Source organism: Pieris brassicae, chromosome 7 (genome assembly GCF_905147105.1).
Source record: "Pieris brassicae chromosome 7, ilPieBrab1.1, whole genome shotgun sequence".
Lineage (NCBI taxonomy): Eukaryota > Metazoa > Arthropoda > Insecta > Lepidoptera > Pieridae > Pieris > Pieris brassicae.
In genome coordinates, this window is record NC_059671.1 from 20703146 (window position 1) to 20726460 (window position 23315).

At 33.0% G+C, this 23315-nt stretch overlaps 2 protein-coding genes across 2 annotated transcripts; both read left to right on the forward strand.

The window, feature by feature from the left end:
- Window positions 1-13044: 13044 nt before the first annotated feature.
- Window positions 13045-17394, forward strand: LOC123711842 (lipase 3-like). Its single transcript, XM_045664676.1, has 5 exons — window positions 13045-13189; window positions 14548-14749; window positions 15871-16238; window positions 16665-16823; window positions 16998-17394. Exons 1-5 carry the CDS (start codon window positions 13049-13051, stop codon window positions 17382-17384), a joined length of 1257 nt encoding a protein of 418 aa, XP_045520632.1. The 5' UTR covers window positions 13045-13048; the 3' UTR covers window positions 17385-17394.
- A 2122-nt stretch (window positions 17395-19516) lies between these two features.
- LOC123712601 lies at window positions 19517-20377 on the forward strand. Its single transcript, XM_045665787.1, has one exon. The coding sequence runs from the start codon at window positions 19517-19519 to the stop codon at window positions 20375-20377; it is 861 nt and encodes a 286-aa protein (XP_045521743.1).
- The last annotated feature ends 2938 nt before the right edge of the window (window positions 20378-23315 follow it).

Below are 23315 nucleotides of genomic sequence, written 5' to 3' on the forward strand. Positions count from 1 at the left end.
CGTCCTGCCCTTCAGGCGATTGACCGCCCCGCGACAGCCCAAGCCGAGGTTCGAGTCTCACAGGAGACGCCCTTGCGCTAGCCGCGGGACAAAACGCCATTCTGGCCGAGCTACGCTCGCCAAAACAGCCCGAGCTGAGATGTAAAGGCCCTTAAGGCCAACAGCGAGATTCCTTCTTCAAAAAAAACGCACGGGCCTTTTCTTTGTACAAGTTTGAAGTTATACAGTTCACGTCAAATCAGTGAAGTAAATTATAGTGAATTAAGTCATCATTGAAGTGTTTTATTTCCTACCCTAAGAACTAAATCAACTACCGCTAACACTAGTGAATTAGTGATAGTTATTATTAAGTTCTAAACAGTGAGTGAAAAATAGAACACAAGAACAGAGTGTCTTCCTTTTAATAGAGACGTAGTAAGTAGTGTTGTTGGATACTTCCTTATGTTAAAATCCTTTTTAGTAAATTAGGTTAGACTCAAATTATTTATTAGTCTTAAGTTAGGCTAGATCGTAATGTTCCATGATGTCTTAGTAATGACATATGTAAAAAAAGACGATCGTAATTTCAAATGCTTCAAAAAATAATAATAACTTTATTATAATGTGTAAGATTTAGGAACAATTTCAAGTAAAAAAAAACACATCTCTATCAAAAACTTAATGTAAAAAAAATATATTGTATATATATATATAATTGTGTGAGATGTATTATTTTAAGGAATTATATAAATTATATATATATATAATTTCATTTAAAAAAATATTTTAATTGTTTTTGCATAAGTGAGTGAGTAAACGTGTAACTATATAATTAGGTCTCAGAAGCATCAACAACACGTGTGTTCATAAGCCAGTCTTTTAATCGTATTTTTAGATAAGCAGCCTATATTGTTACAATATTATACGAGTAGGTTAGCTTTAAAGTATATTCAATCATAAAATTAAAAAGGACACGTGCAGTCCATTGCAATGACCCATATAAGCCTTCATATTACCACCAGTATGTTGGTAATATTGAAATTGGTTTTAAATTGACTTTTGTCCATTCCAAAATTGAATCTCTGGTTAGTCTTTGTGTTGAGTATTTTCTAGCAGGCTTTATAGTGACCGGTGTCAAATAAAATTAAACTGGCGTGTATTTTCATCAGTATCGACTTAACTCTAAAACATATAGATTTATAACTTTTACAACAAAAAATAAATACATCTTAAGCTTATTTTCAACACAGAATAATTGTTTTAGTTACTTTATGTATATATAAAGTAATATTAATAAGAAAATATGACACGCATACAAGATATGTAATAAAATATATAAAGTGTCCTTAAAGTATATGAGAAAAATATAAAGAAAACAATAATAGGCACCAAAATTACAGAAATTTCAAGTTCATACACAAAAGACTACAAAGCAGTAAAAGAACGAAAATATATTAACTTATCAACTCACATCATAATTAAAATATAATATTTTTTTGTAAGGAATACCGTTGTTGGCCTTAACAAAGGCCTTAAGGGCCTTTACAGCTCAGCTCGGACTGTTTTGGCGTTTTTCCCGCGACAAGCGTCTCGCACTCGTCTCATGTGCCTCGCGGAGTAAAATCTTATACATACCTCTAAATAGAATATCTATTTAAACTTAAATTAAGTCGGTTTTAGAAAAATAATGGTTGCCTAGTGGCGTTCAGCGTGCCTTATATCTCCAGAGGTCGTAGGTTCGATCCCCGGCTGTAAACGAATGGACTCTGTTTCTACGTGCGCGCATAAGTTTCGCTCGAACGGTGGATAACATCTTCAGGAAACCGGCTTGTATTAGACCTTAAAGTCGACGGCGTGTGTCAGGTGCCTACATGCCTATTAGATTGACATATGATCACTAAACAGATACAGAAATCTGAGGCCCAGACCTAAAAAGATTGTAGAGCCACTGATTTATTTATAGAAAAATATTACTGTCTTCTTATTAATTACAATAAATGTTGTTACAGTTAACAATTATTGTTAGTTATCTATCAATCGATTTTTTTCAAAAGTAAAGATTACACAAATTAAACACGTGAAAAAGAAAATACACAAAGCTTCATTAAAATCAAAGTATTAAATTCAGCTAGCAACGATAGTCATGATTTTCAGTTAATTAACTAGTTTACTGCAGTCCCCGCTGTCCCCCTTCGGGAAATCAATATAAGCACGTTTATTCAACCACAAATCACAGATTATTTTATGAACTTACATTTCGAATTGTAACTGACTATATTTGTTGTTTGTATTTGTGGCATGTTTGAAGGAACGGATTTATCAGAAAGCTTTGCATGTTAACGTTTATTAAAAACCTAACCAGCCAACGGATTCATAACTGACATGTGGGTAAATTTTTTACGGGCGAAGCAACGTTGAGATGTGCTGCGTTTTGTCGAAGAAAAGGGAGAGAACGATTGAGACCGATTGAGAGAGAGTGAGAAAGGGAGAGAAAAAATACACGCTATTCGTTGATGTAACCGTTAAGTAGTTACATATTAGAACCTTAGATTGCGATTCTGTCGCATAACGTCTTGTGGAGTAAACGCAGTTTTATTTATTTATTTATATTATCATTAGCACATACACAGCGTGTAAACAGTGTGAAATAGATATAAAAATACAAGGTGTGATCACGAACTGGTACATGGTCATCTATTGGGGCTTTTACCTTAGTAATAATCAATCAAAGAAGTTTCACTTCTGACATGTGTACACACTTTTTTGTAACGAACCATAATAACAGTTTACAATTAATTACATGTATTTCTGGATATTTTCACAAAATACACAATTCTTACAGGACTAGACCAATACGATAATGTCAATAAAAAATGAAGTATAGTATTGTCTTTTGTTAACATAGCTTTTACACATTTAAAGAAAACACTTTTTACCGGATTCAAGCTATGTATAAACTTATAATTATTTTACATAATTACATAAATTTCTCCCGATGTTTCGCGTCTTATTATTTGTGAATTATTTTACATAATTATAAGTTTATAATAATACATTGCTTCAATCCGGTAATAAAGTGTTTTCTTTAAAAATTAAGTATCACAAAATATATAATGTAAAATACATACACACAATACTACTGTGAAGTCACTCTGAGAACGTAAAGATGTCGGTAGTGTTGAAAACAGCATTCATTAAGCGCAACGTTACGTCTGTTGCAGATCCGCGTTAACGTTTGTTACGACAGATATAATAAATGTCAAATTTACTTTACAAAATGTTAAACGAATATCGATTCTATGAGAATGAATGTTATTTGCAATACAAAGGAAGTATATGCAATGCGACGCGGATTATCGGGTAAGGTTGTCAAACACGATACGAGTTGATGAAAGGCTGTTAAACTGCCCGCATACAAGTGGATTATGGTATGAAACCTACGACTTTTCAGCTTATATTCTTTGTTAAACAATTGAAACTATGAGATAATTTTCGTCAAAGATATGTTATGGCTTGAGTTAAGTTCGGTGGCGGTCGTTGTATATGTTCAGATATATTATATGTTAAATGAAACACTTTGTTTGAAGCTTGGTACAACTAGCTTTAATGATTTAAAATATGAGCTTATAACTAACATAAAATTACGGGTAGTGGGGTTGCGACGTTAACAAAAACTAACTTGGCTTATCGTATTCGATATTATGGAAAACGAGAATATTAAAATATAGTTAGAGTGTGAATAAAACTGAAGGGCTCATATTGGCTTCAGGTGTGCAATAATTGTTCATATTTTGTCAACGCGTCTAATTATTAACTAAACATATAACAAGCCTGGCCATAAGATCTGTTACAAATGAAAATGCATTTTTTTTTAAACTTCTTTCGTTTTTTGCGCAATTTCACATACTTTTTCGTGTTCATGTGGGGCGTATCTTATCAAGGAGTTACAAAACTACATTTTTGTGAAAAAGGGGTGAAACCTCTCAGCAACATACTTTTAAAATATACCTTGGACTTTCCAGTAGGATTCTGCATCTACCCGAACTACCCAAGCCTGGCTATAATAGCTGAAGACTGGTCCTCATCTACCCAATCCTTTAGACTTTAAATGATGGTCAGTTTTAGAGGACATGGCCTGCTCTATACGACACGGCGACATGGAGTCGCTTTGGAGCAAGCAGATGCGAAATTTGCCTTGGAAACAGTGCGTAAATCCATAGATTCGTGGCCAAACAGATTAAAGGCCTGTCTAAAAGCCAAAGGTGGCCATTTCGAATAGAATATTGATTTTTTTTTGCTGTGACTTTAATAAATATGAAAAATATTACATTACTTCATTAAAAAAGAAATATTTTCATTTATAACTGAAATTATAACTAGACTAGGTATATGTAACTTAACTAATGTTATGTTACATAACTCTTGAAGACTATATTATATAATTTAAGAGAAGATCTGGCTATCCAAACACACAAGATAATAATTATATTTTTTGGCGCTGCAAAATTTCGGTAGAATAGACGAAATTGATATACCCATCCAAAATACCATGAGATGCAGTGCAGCCCTGCACCAGGTCTTAGTATCAAAACTTCTAAGCAGAAACACGAAAATTCGGAAATACAATACTGTTATACACCCAGTAGTCTTAATGTACGGCCGTGAGACTTGAACGCTAACCATGAAAGAATATCAGAAGCTATTGGTTGCGGAACGCTAGATATTACTTAAAATCCTAGCGACAACATGGACTGGTCATAACGAGAGCGAAAAAACGGCGAAATAGAGGAGTTGATAGGCCAGCCCAACGTACGCCAACATACACTGGTTACAACCAGGCACCTCGAGCGTATGTGCTAAGATTGGACGGTGAAAGAAGCTTATCTGAGCCGGCCTAATCGGAGACGTAGGTACCGCTGAATTGACAGAAAGGAGATATAGCTGCTGCAGTTGAAAACCAGCAATTGGCGTGAGTTTAATATATAATAATATTATATGCTAAACTAAGCCGTCAAGTGTCAATGTTAATATACGTTTCATAAGAATTTTGCGTGAGTAGTTTCCTCTATATACACAGATATCGTTAAGGATATTAGTCTATGAAAATATTATTTCTAAATGAATTATTGATTGATTTCCTGTATAAATAATCTTATTCCAACGTAGTTTTGTTCTAATTTAGTAGATTTATAACCTACTAATTTTAACATTGCTACGGCTCAAGCGTTTGTTCTAAATTTTAACGGTAGTAAGTATTTTAGATGTTGTTTTATAACAAAAATGAGATTTGAATATTGCCTCAAACATCCAATTATCGTAGTGAGCCTGCCCGATGGCTGTGAGATAATTGCAATACCTTAAATCTCTCCTCCTCTCTCCTCCAATCCTACCCGTAGGGCTCCGTTTTACCGTTACGTTACCTTAGATGTCTTGATGTACACATTCCGTAGATATTTATTTATTGATTTGTTAGAGTACATCTGTAGGGCTTAGGGATCCGTAAGGTTGTTAGGTTTTTAAGTCTCACCGTCTCATATATTTGGACATCGAATGCAGCTTTCTAATATATACACTACATATACTAAACACACACCTGACACACTAATATATATATATAATAATAATGGAATAAGATTATTTATATATATATATATATATAAATAATCTCTATATATATATATATATATATATATATATATATATATATATATATATATATATATATATATATATATATAATTAAATACACATCTTACAGTCGTGGCAATCTGTTTAGAAGATTTATTGCATATCAATAATAAACAAATGTAAATTAATTGATAGGAACAATACATATTTTAAAATAATAAAATAAATAAATACGCTCATTTCATGAACACGTTCAGTATTATTGAGTTTTCTGTAATTCCATCGATACTTCCGCTTGTCTGATGCCGAGTTTCCGACTATTCAGATGTATCATTTGTATTAAAATTAACACAAGCCAATCTTCCACTACCCAGGAAAACTTCTTTTCGAATAGCCAATGTTCGAGATCCGATTTTTTCTAAGCAGCGCCTGAAACAGATCATTGCATTCCTAGATTCGAGCCATTTTGCGTAGCTCAAGAATGAAAGAAGAATGAATGGCTGTCCAGATGTATCGCCAAGGCGAAGAACTGTGCTACATCTGGGAGATATAGGAAAATAAGTCAAGTAAGTCAAAATTCCACCATATTTATGTTATTGCTATATATTACGGTCATATCACATTTACAATCAGGACGTTCTTTAAAATAGAAATTAGCTACCTACGCAGAGGCCTGCAGGCCGGCCAAGTTCTCTCTTTAGGTTTCAGTAACAGTATATTTTCCTCAACAGATTTTATTCGATAACCAAGAAAACCAGTGCAATACCCTCCTTATTTACGCTCTAGGCATTTTCAATAGGTACAGGCATACGAGAGGCCAGAGAATAGGTGCCTGCCATGTCTTTGATTCTTAACATTCACAGTGGTCTTTAACTAACCAACAAATTTAACTTACCAATTCAAAGGCAGTCAAAATACTGTATAAAACTTTACTCTACCCATCTATTAGATATGCCTCTGAGGACAACGCCTCTCAAAGTAAATTTACAAATTTAAGTATGTTCCGTTTACTACTATAACAGATATACTTCATGTAAAGTAATATCTACCTTATATGACCAATTAATTTAAAATATTATTTTGTAGTGTACCTTAATATTTTATGCTTTTTGAGGGTACTTGATAAAACAGGGACGGACAGTGATTGCCGTGCATAAAATGATTTTTTGATAAATTCAAAATTATTTTAGTGGTTTTGAACGTTGTATGGGTTAAGGTTTGTTTGATTGATTTAGATTTTGTTTAGGTTCACACAGGTGTTCTACATGTATGGTGAACCTCAATGAATACATTATAATAACGACCACACAAAATATTGGCAGGATCATCCTCCTGGCGTGCTTATTTAAGTTAATGCTAGGCATATTTAATTTCCATTATAATGTTCTTTTTTATTATGAAGTTTATGGATTATAAGAATTTTCAATTTTGGTACTTCAAAATAAATTAGAAAATTTCATTTTATCAATTTGCTTCTACCATTTAGGATTAGAATTTTCATGGCCATACAGAGGCCGCACATTTAACATAGAAACTCAAGTAACTTCGTCATACGATTCTAATAAAGCGAAGTTTTTATTTACTTAAAGCTGTGCTTGTTCTAATGCATTTATATTAAGTAGAGAATGTTCGAACTTTTGTTCATAAAGTAATTATTCAAATGTTGAAGCGTAGTAGGATTTCTAATTAATTTTACAAAATGAAGAGGGCCCTGAATTGCGAGCATATGCAAGAATATCTCAACATCAGCCACTGGGCCCTTTTGGCAATCAGTGATTAAAACTCCTCCTCCGTACTCCACAGATTATATCGCAAGAAAACAATTTTACCCACTTAAGACAAGCTTATGTACAATTCTTTTCTTTATACTTATCTATGTCTTTCAATGACAAAAATATTTTATTTATACAAACCGGCTTTTGTTTTGGGGAAACTAATTGTCGAGGAAGGTGTTGATAGTTTCATATACTGGTAGCAAATACATTTCTGTTTTCCGCTCTGACTTTAATAACACTTTCTCTCTTATCTGCGAAACAATTTAACACTTCCCTAATTTTAATTTGTATTTCTTTATATCTGTGGTCATCAGGCAATTATAAGTACATTTTTGCTCAGTATGACTTATTAATATTTCATATTTTAACAGTGCCTTCAAGGTTTCTTAATAATTTAATTGCTTCTCCTGTAAAGTAATAAAATTGCATTTATCATATTCTGACCTATAGCCACAGATATATATTCTGTGTTATGTGTATTAAGTTTCATTTCTGAATATCTAAATAAATAAAGGCTATTGGATTTTACGCTATCACCATTTGGGAGTGGCGTGATGAAAACGCTGCAATAATTGTTTTTTTTTTAATTAAGAGCTTTTCTTGCACTGCGTTAATGATAAATTACAAAGAATATATGACGGAAGAGATCCATAAAACCATGTATTTTTTTAGGTAGCCTCAAAATGACGTTAATCGGCAATCTCTCTTTTCGATCGGCAGGTCATGTTCGAGCATCGAGGTCAGCAAGGAAGCACCTAAAACGTTCTATTTCTACTACATTATATCCAGCGCTAAGGTAATATTGAGATTAATATATTTTTTTTTCTATATTTGGAACCTGTTTTTTTTTTTAAATAAGATTAGCTCTTAAAGCTCTTGCCTTTATATGATTTCCATACATATTTTAGGAAATAGTGTTTGAGTCCGTTACAATAAACAGCGAACCGAAGAATAAAATAGGAAACTGCGATAAAAAGCTAGCTATTATTAACCAGGTTATTTCTTGGTTTCGGTACACTCTAAAGATTAAAACGAACCTATTATTGCAAACTTTTAAACACTAAGTTTATTTATGTTGTTATTTGTTATTTAAGTTGAACTTTAAGTCATTGGCTTTTGTAAATTTTAATAAGAATACTGTGAACTTTGATTTAAGAAAATACTAGCATTTTTTGACAAATTTTAAAGGTTTGGACCGATTTCTTGAAGGTTAATTAAGACTTGTCATGACTGCTGCTTGCAAACCATGGTCCCATATAAATTATTTTAAGTAAATTACCACTTAGAGTTGATGATTGTTACAGTATTAATGTCGCTATTAAAAATGGGAGTAGGTATTGAAGAGTGAAAATAGTGTAATGCCAAATAATAAAAAATACACGTCAAAATACAGTGTTTTGTTTTTGGTACGTTCAATTTATGCAGCATTGTTTTCACTCAAGTTTAAGCCAGCTTAAAACTAAGAAATATTTATGTAATTCCCACACATTAACACTAATACCACGCACACAGACATACTTATTTATTCAAGAGCGTCTAGACTTGCTGGATACGAAAATGGACCTTGACGCTTGGTAATAAGAGTTGTGTAAAGTGCAAATAGAAATTGTGTTTTAATAATCACAGTTTCAGGATTCCAAGCACGTCGCCACTTCGCCAGGAAAATTAAGGCACTGAAACACTGTATTAACGCATTCTACTTGTCACTGGGTTTTAATATTTTTTTAAGAAAGACTTTCTAGGTTACTAACAATAATTTAAATAAATACTAAAAAAAATCAACCTTACGGCTCCAGATTGTTGAATCTGTTTTACGATCATTTGTCAATCTAATAGGCAAATAGGTGATCAGCCTCCTGTGCCTGACACACGCCGTCGTGGACAAGCCGGTTACCTCACGTTATTTCCATCACCGGTCGAGCGAATGTTAAATGCACTCTTAGAAAGTCCATTGGTGCATAGCCGGGATCGAACCTATGACCTCTATGAGAATCGCAATCTGATACCACTAGGCCAACACTGCTCTAAGAATGAAATAGACTAAACGGATCCATCAACCACCGGTGGACGAGACCTGTACCCGTAAATAGGTGTAATTTTTCACGTTTTTGTGAACTGACGAACTTTAGAAAAAGAGCAAAACTCCTTTTTTAGCGGCCGGCCACGCACCAATATACCCATAGTCCAATTATGGCTATGCATAAAAACTTAAGCATCACGCACTTGAGAAATAAGTTGTGGGTCTCATGTTAAGCGGACTAATAAACCTATAATAAAATTAAATTAAAGATACTTGAAACTTTTGGGTTCGAACAATTTTCATATAGTATGTTAAAGTACCTATTATCGTCATTTCTAAATTATTTATTCCTTAGAAAAATACTAAAGTTTAAAATAATCAGCCAAACAAGCATCATTCTACCTCGTTTTAAGATAAGCGTTAGATAGAGTTTAACTCAAATTGTTTTTGTTTTAAGGTACAATTTAATTTTAAAGTAATATCAAAATCTTTTTCAAAAGCAACTTTACAACTTTCAAATGTCAACTAGTGACAATTGACTAGACATTAAATGTCAATTCGTATATTATTAACTTCAATATATATATACTCTTTAACGCGTCTGTTGTCAAATGTAAAATGATAATGTCTCTTAATTAAACATCGTAGTGGATAAGAGCCTTTAGTCGCAAAAAGTGGCGGTCACGGCTCCAGCTAATGAGCAATGTTACTGTTACCGACTTGCTCTTATTTCTGAATCTTTCTCGTAATACACTCGTTATTAACCGTTAAGATCACTAACTTTGTCGACGAGGCTTTTTGTAAGCCTCGTTATGAGTTCTGCTTTTGATAGATGTGTTTACGGCTTTATACAACTTAAGGATATTGCATTTATTACAGTTGATTACTGCATTGGTTGAGTAGGATGGTTCATTAGATGATTTAGAAGAATGTTTGGGATGTAATTTTGTTATGTTAGCTGAAGAGATATAGCCGAGATGTGAGGCGAAGCGCTTTGTGACTTGCATCTCTGAGGTCTTAGGTTCGAGCTCCAGGCGTACACCAATGGACTTCCTTTCTATTTGCGCATTTAACATTCGCTCGAACGGTGAAGGACAACATCCCAGGGACCCAAAAAGTTGACGGCGTGTATCTGCCACAGGAGGCTGATCACCTACTTGCATATTAGATTGAATGATCATGAAACGTTTACAAATATCTGAGGCCCAGAACTAAAATGTTGTAGCGCCACTGATTTATTTATTTTATTGTTTATGTGAGCCGAAGAAAAGTATGACGTATATAAGTAGATTCCTGTTCGTCAAATCCAATACGTTTTTGACATACCATTGACATCACCCCCACTGAATTATCGGACGTCAAGGCAAAATACAAAATACCATCCGTATCACCTCGACGTCCGTCGTTCCACAACTGAGCGTTTTATAAGGCAGTTTTTGCCGCGCACCACCACTATGTGGAACCAGCTGCCCACTGAAGTATTTCCGAACCAATTCGACTTAGGGTCCTTCAAGAAAAGAGCGTACCAATTCTTGAAAGGCCGGCAACGCACTTGCGAGCCTTCTGGCAATGTGAGTGTCCATGGGCGGCGGTATCACATCAGATGAGCCTCTTGCCCGTTTGCCTGCTATTACATAAAAAAAAAAAAAAAAGAATTAACAAAAAAGTACATTTAAACATTTAATAAATGCATTTACTTCAAAATGGTAATTTTTCATATTCTAATAGAAAATTGAAGTGCTTTAGAGTAAGCTCAACATTTATTTTAATTCAAAGATATGTTGCCTGTATGAATATCAAGTTCAATCTTTTCAATAAATATTATTGAAAAATTGATAAGACAATACGATCTTGCATACGATGAAGCTCTAAATATTAAATGTAATATCAGCTCTGCACAAAATATGGATGCGAAAGGTCAACTTTTCATTTCGCTTCCCTCGGGTCATAGAATATTCGGCCCTTTGAGCGGCTTGTAACTAGATACAGACTTCTATTGACGTTTGGCCATGTAACTTTCCAAAATGATATCAGCAAACGCGGACTGTCAGGAGGAGGAGGAGGTCTTTTTCATTGTTATTATTACTTTAATTCACTTCGTACAACCATAATGATGTAACTGTTCTAAGATATTTAGCAATTATTATACCGTACTGTAGGGGAAAACATCGCGAAGAATCCCGTATTCAAGAATAGGCTTAAAAGAACACGAAAAGGAGGTGAACTGAACAAGATAAAGTTCGGACCAAAGAAGACAAACGCCATGATCCATCAGGAAAAAACTACGACTACAAGCTAAATATTAACCGGCGTAAATGTAAAAAATGCGAAAGGAATTGAAGAGACTCACTAAAACGGACTTAGAAATGGTGAAGTCTATAAGGGTAAGATATAGCAGCTTAAACCATCTGCTGCATCCGGAAATACTGTATGGCAGTAGTGGAGCCGAACACTGTGTATACGGCAGCAACATGGGCACAGGCTGGAAATAAATTAAGCTGCCAAGTTAAACACAAGCCAACGCAACTTCACCCAGAAGTTTAAAGGATTTCGAATGATCGTGGAAAAGGCAAGCCGCCATCTTAAGCGAACATCAATACGGCTTGCCTTTTAAGCAAGAAATAAGACAGAAAGTTGTGGAGGCAGACCAAGATGTGTCCAGTATGTACCCTATAGTATATATACTGGACACGCGGGGCTTCTGAGAAATAAAAAGAGATTAAAAGTATAATAGATAATAATTTATAATTGTAAACAGAGTATGTCACGTTAATTTATTTTCATAGTGACATGAGAGCGATAAAGATAAAACATGCATGGTATAACGTAACATTTCTATAGAAAGATGAATCAGCGCCATCTCTGAAACGGTAATAGAAACGAATTCATACGTTATAAATGTTATTCACTATTCAAATAACTACATAGCGGATTACGCTAAGGTTCATGGAGCTTAAACTAGATGGCGTTATTAATAATATTAATAATTTATAGTAATAGTGGATGCCAAACTTTACATAGATAATGTTTATATTTTACGAAGTATTTATTATGTAATTTTTATCAGAACTATTTGATAATTGTATTATTATAAAGTCGTATTTAGATAAATATAATTAATAAGATATCTATGTTAATCTTGATGAATGAATAAGGAAATGTTTGTGATTTTGTGTGAAAAAATCTCTGGTAAATTATTTCCGAAATGAACCTTAAAGTAATTAATAAAATCCTCTTTGATTCTATAATTTTTTTATACTTTACAAACACCTTTTTATTTAGTATTTTCTTTTCTATCTATTAAGTTATAAGAGTTATAAGTTATAAATTATAAGGCCGCTCGATGCCTACCTTATAATTTTTATATATTTTGTTATTTGTTTTTCAATAAATGTTCTTTATTTCTGATAGAAGCTTGAATAGCAATTATATCAGCTACAGATTAAACTAATCAAAAATAATGTCTTTATTCTTAATTCATTAAAAATGATTATTTTTTATACAAATGGAAAATGCCTTAATTATTACAATGACGACGTTACGTTAATCAGTTAATATCATCGGATTAACGATAATAAATATATATCAGTTAATCGGATTATATATATATATATGTTGTTATGTCATGTTGTTATTATTGTGAAATATGGGGCGAATTTTGTTGCTAATTTGTTGTGTTAGTTTCACTTATGGATGGCGGCCTACGAATGAGATCAAGCTTGGTGAAGTCACGGATTTTGAATCCAGAATATCTGATAACCTTCAAGAGGATGCCCAGCTTGATGTGGTCTGTAAAGCTTAACCCATTCAATTATAAAATTATTGTGATTTCCAAATTTGCGTAGTCTTTCTTCTCTTTCTGTCCAATTGAGTTTACACTGTGATGAAAAGATATAGATGAATGCCGTTTGAAAGGCATTTGGACTGATATATTTTTATTAATATGGGGTTATATATTGTACAGTAATCTTAAAATTGTTATCGCATCTGCAACATCTCTCAAAGCAAGACGAAGGAAATGATACAACGTTTATATTGGATGCCTGAAAGAAATCGCTCGTAAGCTATAAGGTCGCAATGGGCCTAACTTTTCATTTAATTATGTCAATTATATTTCTAAATGCAACGAAGTGCTAATAAACAAATAAAAATTATCCATTTAATAGATGGACTAGAAAGCTCGTAGGCTAAAAGGAAAAACATTAACATTATAGTAGGAATTGTATTTATCCTCAAATAGGCTTCAGTTTCGGCGATTACCGCTTTATCAGCGCAAAATTCGAGGTCCTCTTGAGGTCTGAAAAAGTTTAATGCGTCGCGGGGGGCCAAATCTTTCCAAAAACAACAGCTTCTAACTCTGCTCAGAATCATCAACTCGGGTGTTGTTTTTGATCGCTTATGAGCTCGCGCCGCACCAACTTGGAATAGACCATTCGCTTATCCAAATATTCATCTAGGATATTTCCAACACGTTGCTTTGATATCTTTAGGGTCTCAGCTATCTTAATCAAATTCACTTTTCAGTTATATGAAATTATTTTGTGGACTTTTTTGATGTTGTTCGTAACTGCCACTCCACAGTGTGCATCGTCCACGGTACTCATTTCGTCGAGTTTTAACATATCAAACTACTTCTCAATGACTGATTTACCTAGTGCAGTGTCCCTATAATGTTTATCAAGGCAAGCCTTGGCTTCAATAGTATTTTTTGCCACAAGCAATGCTTTGTTAACAAACGAAATACATACAAATTAATAGTTATATAATATAATAATGTATACACGTGACTTTTGAAGGTTAATGCTAACTAAAAATCATATTTAATTTAACACTACTAGCGCCATCTACGTGTCAGCCTTAGAACTGTTCAGCCGGCTGATTACTATAAGAATATCTCCCAAAGCCGTGTCTATCTATATATACATGATAAATTTAAAAACTACCTAAACTCTGTACGGTTCAGTAATACATAGACCTGTGAAAGATTTTGAAACAATTCATATTGGTTTAATGGATTTTTTAAAATATAACGTCAATAAACGTACACGCTTTGCGAACACAGCTGTGGGCAGATCGGATTATTAAATAACGGTAATACTATGCGATAATATGTCCTTTTAATATTTAACAAATAAATAATTGCAGGAAGGCCTTGTAAATAAATACGGCTATCCATTCGAGCATCACCATGTCATAACTCAAGATGGGTACATATTAGGTCTACACCGAATACCGCACGGGCGGGACCAGAACAACCCTCCTGGCAAACGCCCAGCCGTGCTTGTTATGCACGGACTTTTATCTTCCTCTGCTGATTATGTGATTATGGGACCCGGCACTGCTTTAGGTAAGCATAAAGTATATACAAATTAAACGATATACATGTTTTTACATTTTGGAATACGCTTATCAATCCAAATATATGAAGCAATAAAGAGCTGATTTTAAAACTTTATTGATTAATTATGTTTATAAAACCAGTTTTATATTAATAAAATAATTAATAAATCGGTAGCGCTACAACCTTTTTAGGTCTAAGGCTCAGATTTTTGTATCTGTTAATAGACAAGTAGGTGATCAACCTCCTATGCCTGACACACGCCGTCGACTTTTTGAGTCTAAAGGCTGATTTATATTTGCTACTTTCTAATACGTTTTTAGCATTCTTTTCCCAAGAAATCTAAAAAACACGCATTTCGCAAATGTGAAGGTGCTGTGCTATAAAGCACATTCACATTATCTGTGGTTTTAAAAAAGTGCGGTTATTAAAATGGCGTCGCAAGTGAAGTGGACACGGGATCTGACAACTAAATTGTTATCAGAATACGAAAAACATGCCTGCTTATGGGATTCGTCCAGTGAAACTTATAAAAACAAAATTCTTAGAGATAATGCATATGCAGACATTGAAAAAACTTTAAACATAAATATAAATGATGTGAAACTAACTAAACTAAACTAATTAGAGATTCCATATTTTCTACTTGCGATGCGAGTGCTTTCGTCGCTTTTGAGACAACTTGTGATGAAAATAGCATAGCAAATGTATATCGGCATCTTAATTAGCACCCCTTTAGTTTAGCATGCTAAAAAAACCATGCTAATTAGCACGGAATTTATAGCAAATGTAAATCAGGCAAGCCGGTTTCCTCACGATGTTTTCATTCACCAAGCAAATGTTAAATGCGTACATAGACAGAAAGTCCATTGGTGCACATAATTTATACACATTTTATTGATTCAGAAGCAAAGACATATTTATTTACGATAAATGGCGAAAAAAAAAAGTTTAGCTTTTAGTATTACCACGTTAAAGTATTACTGGTGATTTTAAAATGTGAGAATACAACTGCATAGTCATTATGATTATGTATCAATTGGGTCCAATTATGTCGGTTGGAGTCGAAGGTCTCCAGGTGACGCTGCTCTACATAAATTATCTTTATATATCCTGTATTTTCCCTTTAGCCTATATTCTCGCGGAGGCCGGCTACGATGTTTGGCTAGGGAACGCACGAGGCAATTATTTTTCCCGCCAACACCTCACATTAAACACAAACGATGGTAAGAGCAGTTTCTGGGACTTTTCGTGGGACGAAATAGGAAACTTGGATCTACCAGCAATGATTGACTATATCTTGGACCAGACTGGACAAACGAGACTTCACTATATTGGAATGTCCCAGGGAACAACAGTTTTCTTTGTGATGGGGTCTCTCCGTCCTGAATATAATAAGAAGATTATCACCATGCAGGCCCTGGCTCCTGTTGCATATTTAGCTCATAATAAGCATTCACTGTTCTTGGCATTGGCACCTCATAGAAAGGTTTTAGAGGTAAGTTGTAGTCTTACGTGGACTAATGGAATAGCTAAATACATTACTAGTGTATAAAATCCTGTGGCATCATTCTTGCGCTTAATTATCTCCAACACAGAAATATACACTACCTATTTACAATATTATTAACCTATAGTAATGATAATAATAATTAAAAAGTCATGAATAGAAAAAGAAAACAAATTTAAAAAATTGAGCGAGTAAATCACCAGCTCTGGGGTCACCAGTATTATCTACCAGGCGCCAACTTGCACTTAATTAAATCTGAATTTTATATTGAGTTGATTAAGAGTTTCTCGGAATTGCAGTACTCTATTAATTTCTAGCCTCTTGCAGCCTCCTGAATCAGTCATGGCCTATCTTGGTTTCTATCGTGTATTTTACGGACATTTTAATGAACCATCATCCATTTTTATATTTAAGGTGATACTTGGAGAATTAGGACTAAAAGAGATATTTCCAAGGAGTCCCATAATCACATGGGCTGGAGCCAAGCTGTGCTCTGATGGAGTGGAATTTCAGCCTTTATGCAGCGCCCTGCTTTTCTCATTAGTTGGTTTTAATCCATCACAACACAATGCTGTATGTAAAATATTAATTTAATGTTCATTATTACATTTAGAAAAATACATCGGCACTTTAGTAACCACATCCGAAATTCTGCAAATATATTGTTAAATTACAAGTAAAGCTACTTATGTTCATAATTTATATACGACATGGCTTGTCAAACGTTTAAAACAATTCAATTTTCAGACCATGTTTCCCGTGAAGCTTGCTCATGCACCGGCAGGATGTTCCGCGCGTCAATTAGTCCACTTTGGACAGAACATCGTCGAGAAAACCTTCCAGCGGTATGACCATGGCTTTATACGTAACTTGCTAGAATATGGAACAGAAACACCACCCAATTACAATTTATCTCAGCTCAAAGCTCCCGTTTATCTGCATTATTCCCAACAAGATCCCTTCGTACAGCTAGAAGATTTGGAACGATTGTACAGGGAATTAGGAGGACCGGTTACCAAGGTTTTAGTGCCTGAGCCTACATTCAGTCACATAGATTTCATGTGGGGTATAAATGCCAAGAATGCTGTCTTTGATAAGGCAATTGATATTATGAAATCCTATGATAATAAATAAGATATTAAAATATGTTTTTCATTTTAATCTAGTGTAATCCCTTTAATTATAAAACTTAATCATCATGTTTACGCTGTGATAAAAAGGACACTTTATTTAAAACGGTACAATAACGTCACAAAGTGACAGGTAGAGAATCCTAGACAATGGTGTGGTCAAATCACAAATAATTGTTCAAAAGCGTATCTAAAATTAAAGAGGCCATCGCGATGGCGAAAAAACATGGCCGTATAAGAAGAACGTACTGCAACCCTGCATAGGTATTGGCATCAGATTGCATTTGTTTCATGAATCATTTTCTTTTTAAGAAAACTTAATAAGCCTTTAGCCTGACACATGTCATTAGTTTATGGCATTGTTTCCGGTTTCCTGACAACGAACAGTAAATTGCGCACATCAAATCCATTGAGGTTGTGTGATGCAGTCACTTTTATATGGATATCATGATTTTCAATTAATCAGTTACTTACAGTTAAAGCCTTGTCCATAGACATCGAATGACAAGACTCCTGTCCTGAAGACTGAAGAAGAAGAAGAAGATTGAAGACTTATCCTCCGTTAAAAATAATAACATGGAAAATTATTATTAACCTTCACGTGAGATGCTCGTTTTGGTGCTCCAAGGAATCAAACATTGCACGTCACTAAGCAACAGATTTATTAAAGACTAGCTTTTCTATAAAAGTTAGATTCCTTACTCAGACAGGTTGCTACTTGTATCCAGGCGTTGTCAACACATAGTACTTATCTACAATAAATCAATAAATGAGCAATGATTATTTTTATAATTAAATTACGGAAAATATCTTTCTAATTCATAAAAATTAAGTTTAGTGAACAGTTTAGTAATAAAAGTGTAAATAAAGTTTCTTTTCATCAAGACGTTAACAGAAATGAACAGAATTGTCAGTAATTAATATAAATTAATTATTTATTTAGGAAGCAAAACAGATACATCTCTGTACAATAAAAAGTAAAAAAATAAAACTTAATATTAACAAATCCACAAAGTTCACTGATAAAAAATAAGATACAAAGCAAAACATTACAGTAGACAATAATTAAGTAGACAATTCATCACAAAATTTATAAATCAGGAGAACGACTATAATGAAGAATAAAGATACAAGGCTTCGGATATTAATAGTTGTTTTAACCTATTCTTAAATGAAGCAAAAAAAAGGTCGATATTAGTAGCAGAATCCAAAGTAGAAGACTTCCTCTGTTTAGACTCGCGGAACCCAATGTTGCTTCTAGGAGTTGGAACGTTAAAGGTTCTGTGAATCTATAAAGGTTTAAGTTGGGTTAAGCAATAACCTTCTCGATTAAATTTATATAATATTTGTGTGTTAGATAGATTTCCATTTTTTGAGGAATAATAAATGCTATAAAATTAATACGAGTACAATCTTAGAACGCAATAATGTATACCAAAGATACATTATACATAACAGTAAAGTAATATTGTATTTGTGTATTAAACCTTGGCAACACACGGCTGATACATTGGTACATGAAAAACTAAAAACAATATTTGATGTGACAAACACTTATAGATAAACAACATACCGGAGAAGAAAATAAAAAATTTTTTTTCGTTATTATCATGCATTAAACCTTCTCATAGGCTGAGCTTATTAATCCAATCTTCAAAACTAGTCTACAAAAATAATTCATATTAATACATTTTTTTTCCTCTTTCTTTCTTCATCTTTATTTAAACAGTAAGTTTAAGCAACTGACGAGCACTAAAATGTAGTTCCTATGACAATTTGCCAATTTTTTCTACTAACAAATCGTATTTACTTAATTTTATTTAACTATCAAACACTTGAGCACAACTGTCTCGGTTCACATCGGTTCAATCAACCCTTTCTTCCAGATCACCGTCAGTCCGACCATTACTTTCCACTCAAACGCGCACGTTCAAGGTATCCACTTTTATTTTTATCTACGTCCCTTTAATAATCAATTAACTCTAACTTTTTGATCTTAACATAAATAATTAAGAAAAGTACAACAGCTATTTTCTGATTTTTAGATATTTTTAAACAAATACCACAACGATTTTTAACATATTAAATTATGTTAAAAACGTTTTCATATTATTTAAAATCAATTTTAATTTCCAGATGCAGTGTTTTTTCTGCTTTGCTTACCTAATGATCATATGCACCGCACAACCACCGAAAGATCGAGAAAGTCCCACCCAACAACGACGATCACTTTTCCATGACGTCATAGAATCACTTCGTATAAGAGCAAAATTACCAGAAGAATTTTCGGAGGAAGAAAATCATCTGAAACAAAGCTTCGAAAAATATAACTACGAAAATGATCTGAACCTACCAGATGACTTTGACTTCATTCCAAGAAGAAATGATAGACTCGAAATGCCTACATTAAATTATCGTTTTCCAAAAAGCCTCGACATAAATGATACAAAAGACGAAAGTGCAAAAGAAGAAATAGTTCTATACATAAACTCGCCAGAAGAAAGTGAAACTACAACTTTCATACCGAAAAAGACGAAACGCCCAAGGCCGACTATCAAACACAAAATCAAAACAAAAGAACGTGAAGAATCAGAGGGTGAACAAAAACCAGTAACGAATTCGCTGTCTGGTTTGAGTCAAATTGGTAATCGCGAATCGCAAACTGTAGTTAAACCCACAGTGATTGTCAATTTCAGAGGATCTGTTAGTAACAGGGAGAGTGATATACGCTTAGAAAGACGAAAAAATGTAACAGGGAGTGAAACAGTGCCACAAAATATTTTTAACATAAATCAAGAGATTAAACTAGAGAGATCTATTCCCAATTTAGGAAATAGGGGAGATGCAAGAGTACGAAACAAAGTAAAGCAAGATGTTACAATAGAAACTGATGGCAGAACTAACGCTGAAGAAGACATGATGATGTGCGAGTCAAATTCGTGGAAAAAAAGTGATAGAAATGGTAGGCAGCTATTACAAATATTGCTAACAGTTTAAATGATATTTAAGAAAGTCGTCCTATTTTAATTTACGTAAAAATATTTTCTAATCCTAATTCGTATTTTTGATTAATATAAGCACCAAGAAAATTTTGAGTTTAATCTAAGTACTTGTAAAGATTTTGCATTTTACTTTAAAAAACTCGTTTATTATTCTATGATTAATGTAAGATTTTCGTTTGTTACACAAATTATTTTTTAAACGATTGAAATATTAACTGAACTAACTGTTTTTATCTTACGTTTAGTTTAGTATGATATGATTAGGAATAAAACAAGTCTGAATAATTTATATGCTAATTTTAAGACATAAAATGTTTATTGTATAACGGCTTTCCTTTTAAGATAACTTCGCGTCATTTCTAGAAACAAGGAAGCTACGAGTAAGTTAAATACAAAACGCTTGACAACGTTTTTATTTAGGTCTCCATAACAATAAAGTAATTGCTCATAACATTACAATTTTTAATAAGAAGTCCTTATATGTTTTGTCTTGATTGATTCAAAATTGTTCTGAATTTGATTAATACATACTTTAAATATACGGCTTCAGCGTACAAATCTCATCCCTGAGGTCGAAGATTACGTCTGTGGACCAATTGAATTTCTGTCTTTGTGCGCATCTTACTATTGCTTGTACGGTGAAGGAAAACATCGTGAGGAAACCGACATGCCCAGGACATAAAAGTCGACGGCGTGTGCGTCAGGCACAGAAAGCTGATCACCTACTTGCCTATTAGAAAATAAATCATCATGAAATAAATACACAAATCTGAGGCCGAGAACTAAAAGGTATGGAATCTATTGTTGTAGAATAGAACCCGAAGAGAGTTAAAATATACTATTTTTTTCCTTTTAACTAAAATAAAAACGTAGTGTAAAATTGTAATGATATATCTTCTATTCAGACATGCAAATATATGAAGGCCTGCAGCTCGAACTTACAAAATGGCTTTATTACCCTGACGAAATAACAATTAAATTGTTAGTAAATATTTGTAATTCTTATTAAATATTGGCATTTTTGAATCATAAATAAACATAATTTAGAATGTCTAAGGCTAACTAACATTTCAAGTAACATTTTAACTATAAAAATTACTACGGTAGTTGTAACATGACATGACATATAAACTAAGGGTAAAAAGCACCAAAAAATCTTTAAAGGTTTGACGCCCAAAAGGCCACACCACGGTACAATTTCCTTCCCTAAAACTTACGAGGAATATCACGAATACAATCAATACATAAATAAAAACACCCAGGTTAAACAAACAGCGAGAAAATAATAGCTTCACGTTGTTGTTGATGTAAGTTTAACAGCTCTTTTAAAAATGATTTTAGTATCCAATAATAATTTTTAAAAAATACTGGTAAATTTGTCTCTATTGTACAATGGTTTGCTAATTTCAAGAGGTTAATGGCCCATGAAATGAAGATAAGTCATAAGCGTGAGATTTATTATGTTAAAAACGATAAATTAAAACCGTTACTTCGTCATTATTAATCATAGAACCAGTTGAAGCAACCTGATCTATTTTTTGTCATTAATTTTATTGATCTATAATTCTGCATGATATATAGATATAATTATTTATATTTCTTATATATGTATATTTTGTATTTTAAAACTACTGTGTACAGACAAATCTAAGTGTATTTAAATAGATGTTGAATCTATCCGTGTAATCTTAGAAAACTGCACTATTAAAGACTGGAGAGCCTATTAACTCTACAGTTTAATATAATTGTCGTAACTAAATGTTAGTTTCCAAGAAATCCAGAGTTATAAACTTTATATATAGTAAGATTGTATATTTAGGAACCGATTACGGGTATATTAAATAGAAAAATATGTATATGAACATAATAGATGCAATAAAGACCGTAAAAGTGACTTTGCCGTTATAATTCTATAAGGCGTTTTATTATAACAAAGCCTTTTTGTGGTGCAACGGGTTAGGTTTTTATTGCCGTATAGGGATAATAAGTATGTTTTAGAAGCTATTAGACTGACCTTAATAGTCACTGCTAATAATTAACTAATAAAATTGACTTTACAAATAATTGTTATTATTTGAACTATTTGAACCAGTGAAAGCTACGTTTAATCTTAACATCAACTTTACAAACAAACTTCCGGCGAGTAACTTGTTCCTTTTTTACTGTTGATCGTGTTCGTTTAGTCATTTTGTCACATTCGATTCCCGGCGTAACAATTGTTCAAATGGGTTACTAAGAGCTCATATACAAAAATATTCATGCAACTTGTATACAAATGTTTGCCCTTTTTCCGTATCAATACAAGCTACTGTCTAATCTAAGGTTACCTTCAAAAACTTTGGAAATAAGGACCTTTTTAATAGGACAAAGTATTCGACTAAAACTATGTTTATATATGAAAAAAATATAATACAAGTTCGAAAAGTTGGGATGCTTATTGATTAGCGGACGCCAACTTTCACATCGTGGGTCCATAACATTACTACGAGTCCTCGAAAGAAATATTTACGATATTCGGAACAAAAGGTAAGATGAAATGTAATAAACAGAATCAGTAGAAAATTGGATTACGTAAAATATCTTATATTAATATGAATATCATTAATAATATCATAGCTTAACATTAATTAAATGCTTTTAGGTGTTATATAAAAAAAACAAAAAGCTCGTAAAAACACATATTCATAAAAAGAAAATCGGTCTTATTGTATTTTTTAAACTATTTTACATATATCTGTTTAAATGTGTTGAACGTTAACACAAATGAAACATTTCGTAAAATGGTTTAATTGAAAATAATTTATTTTTCAAAAATAAAAAGTTTTGGATCGCCAATTCAAAGCAAGAAAGCCAAATTTACAGCTTCAAAAACTGTTAAGTAAATCTGTCCTTTTCTAATAAATCTTAAAACATACTATAACAATATCGAACTT

Coding starts and splice junctions, on each gene's coding strand:
- LOC123711842 (XM_045664676.1), top strand. CDS start 13,049: ATGGGGCGAATTTTGTTGCTAATTTGTTGTGTTAGTTTCACTTATGGA. Junction 13,190..14,547: donor AGGATGCCCAGCTTGATGTG/GTCTGTAAAGCT, acceptor AAATAATTGCAG/GAAGGCCTTGTAAATAAATA. Junction 16,239..16,664: donor CTCATAGAAAGGTTTTAGAG/GTAAGTTGTAGT, acceptor TTTATATTTAAG/GTGATACTTGGAGAATTAGG.
- LOC123712601 (XM_045665787.1), top strand. CDS start 19,517: ATGCAGTGTTTTTTCTGCTTTGCTTACCTAATGATCATATGCACCGCA.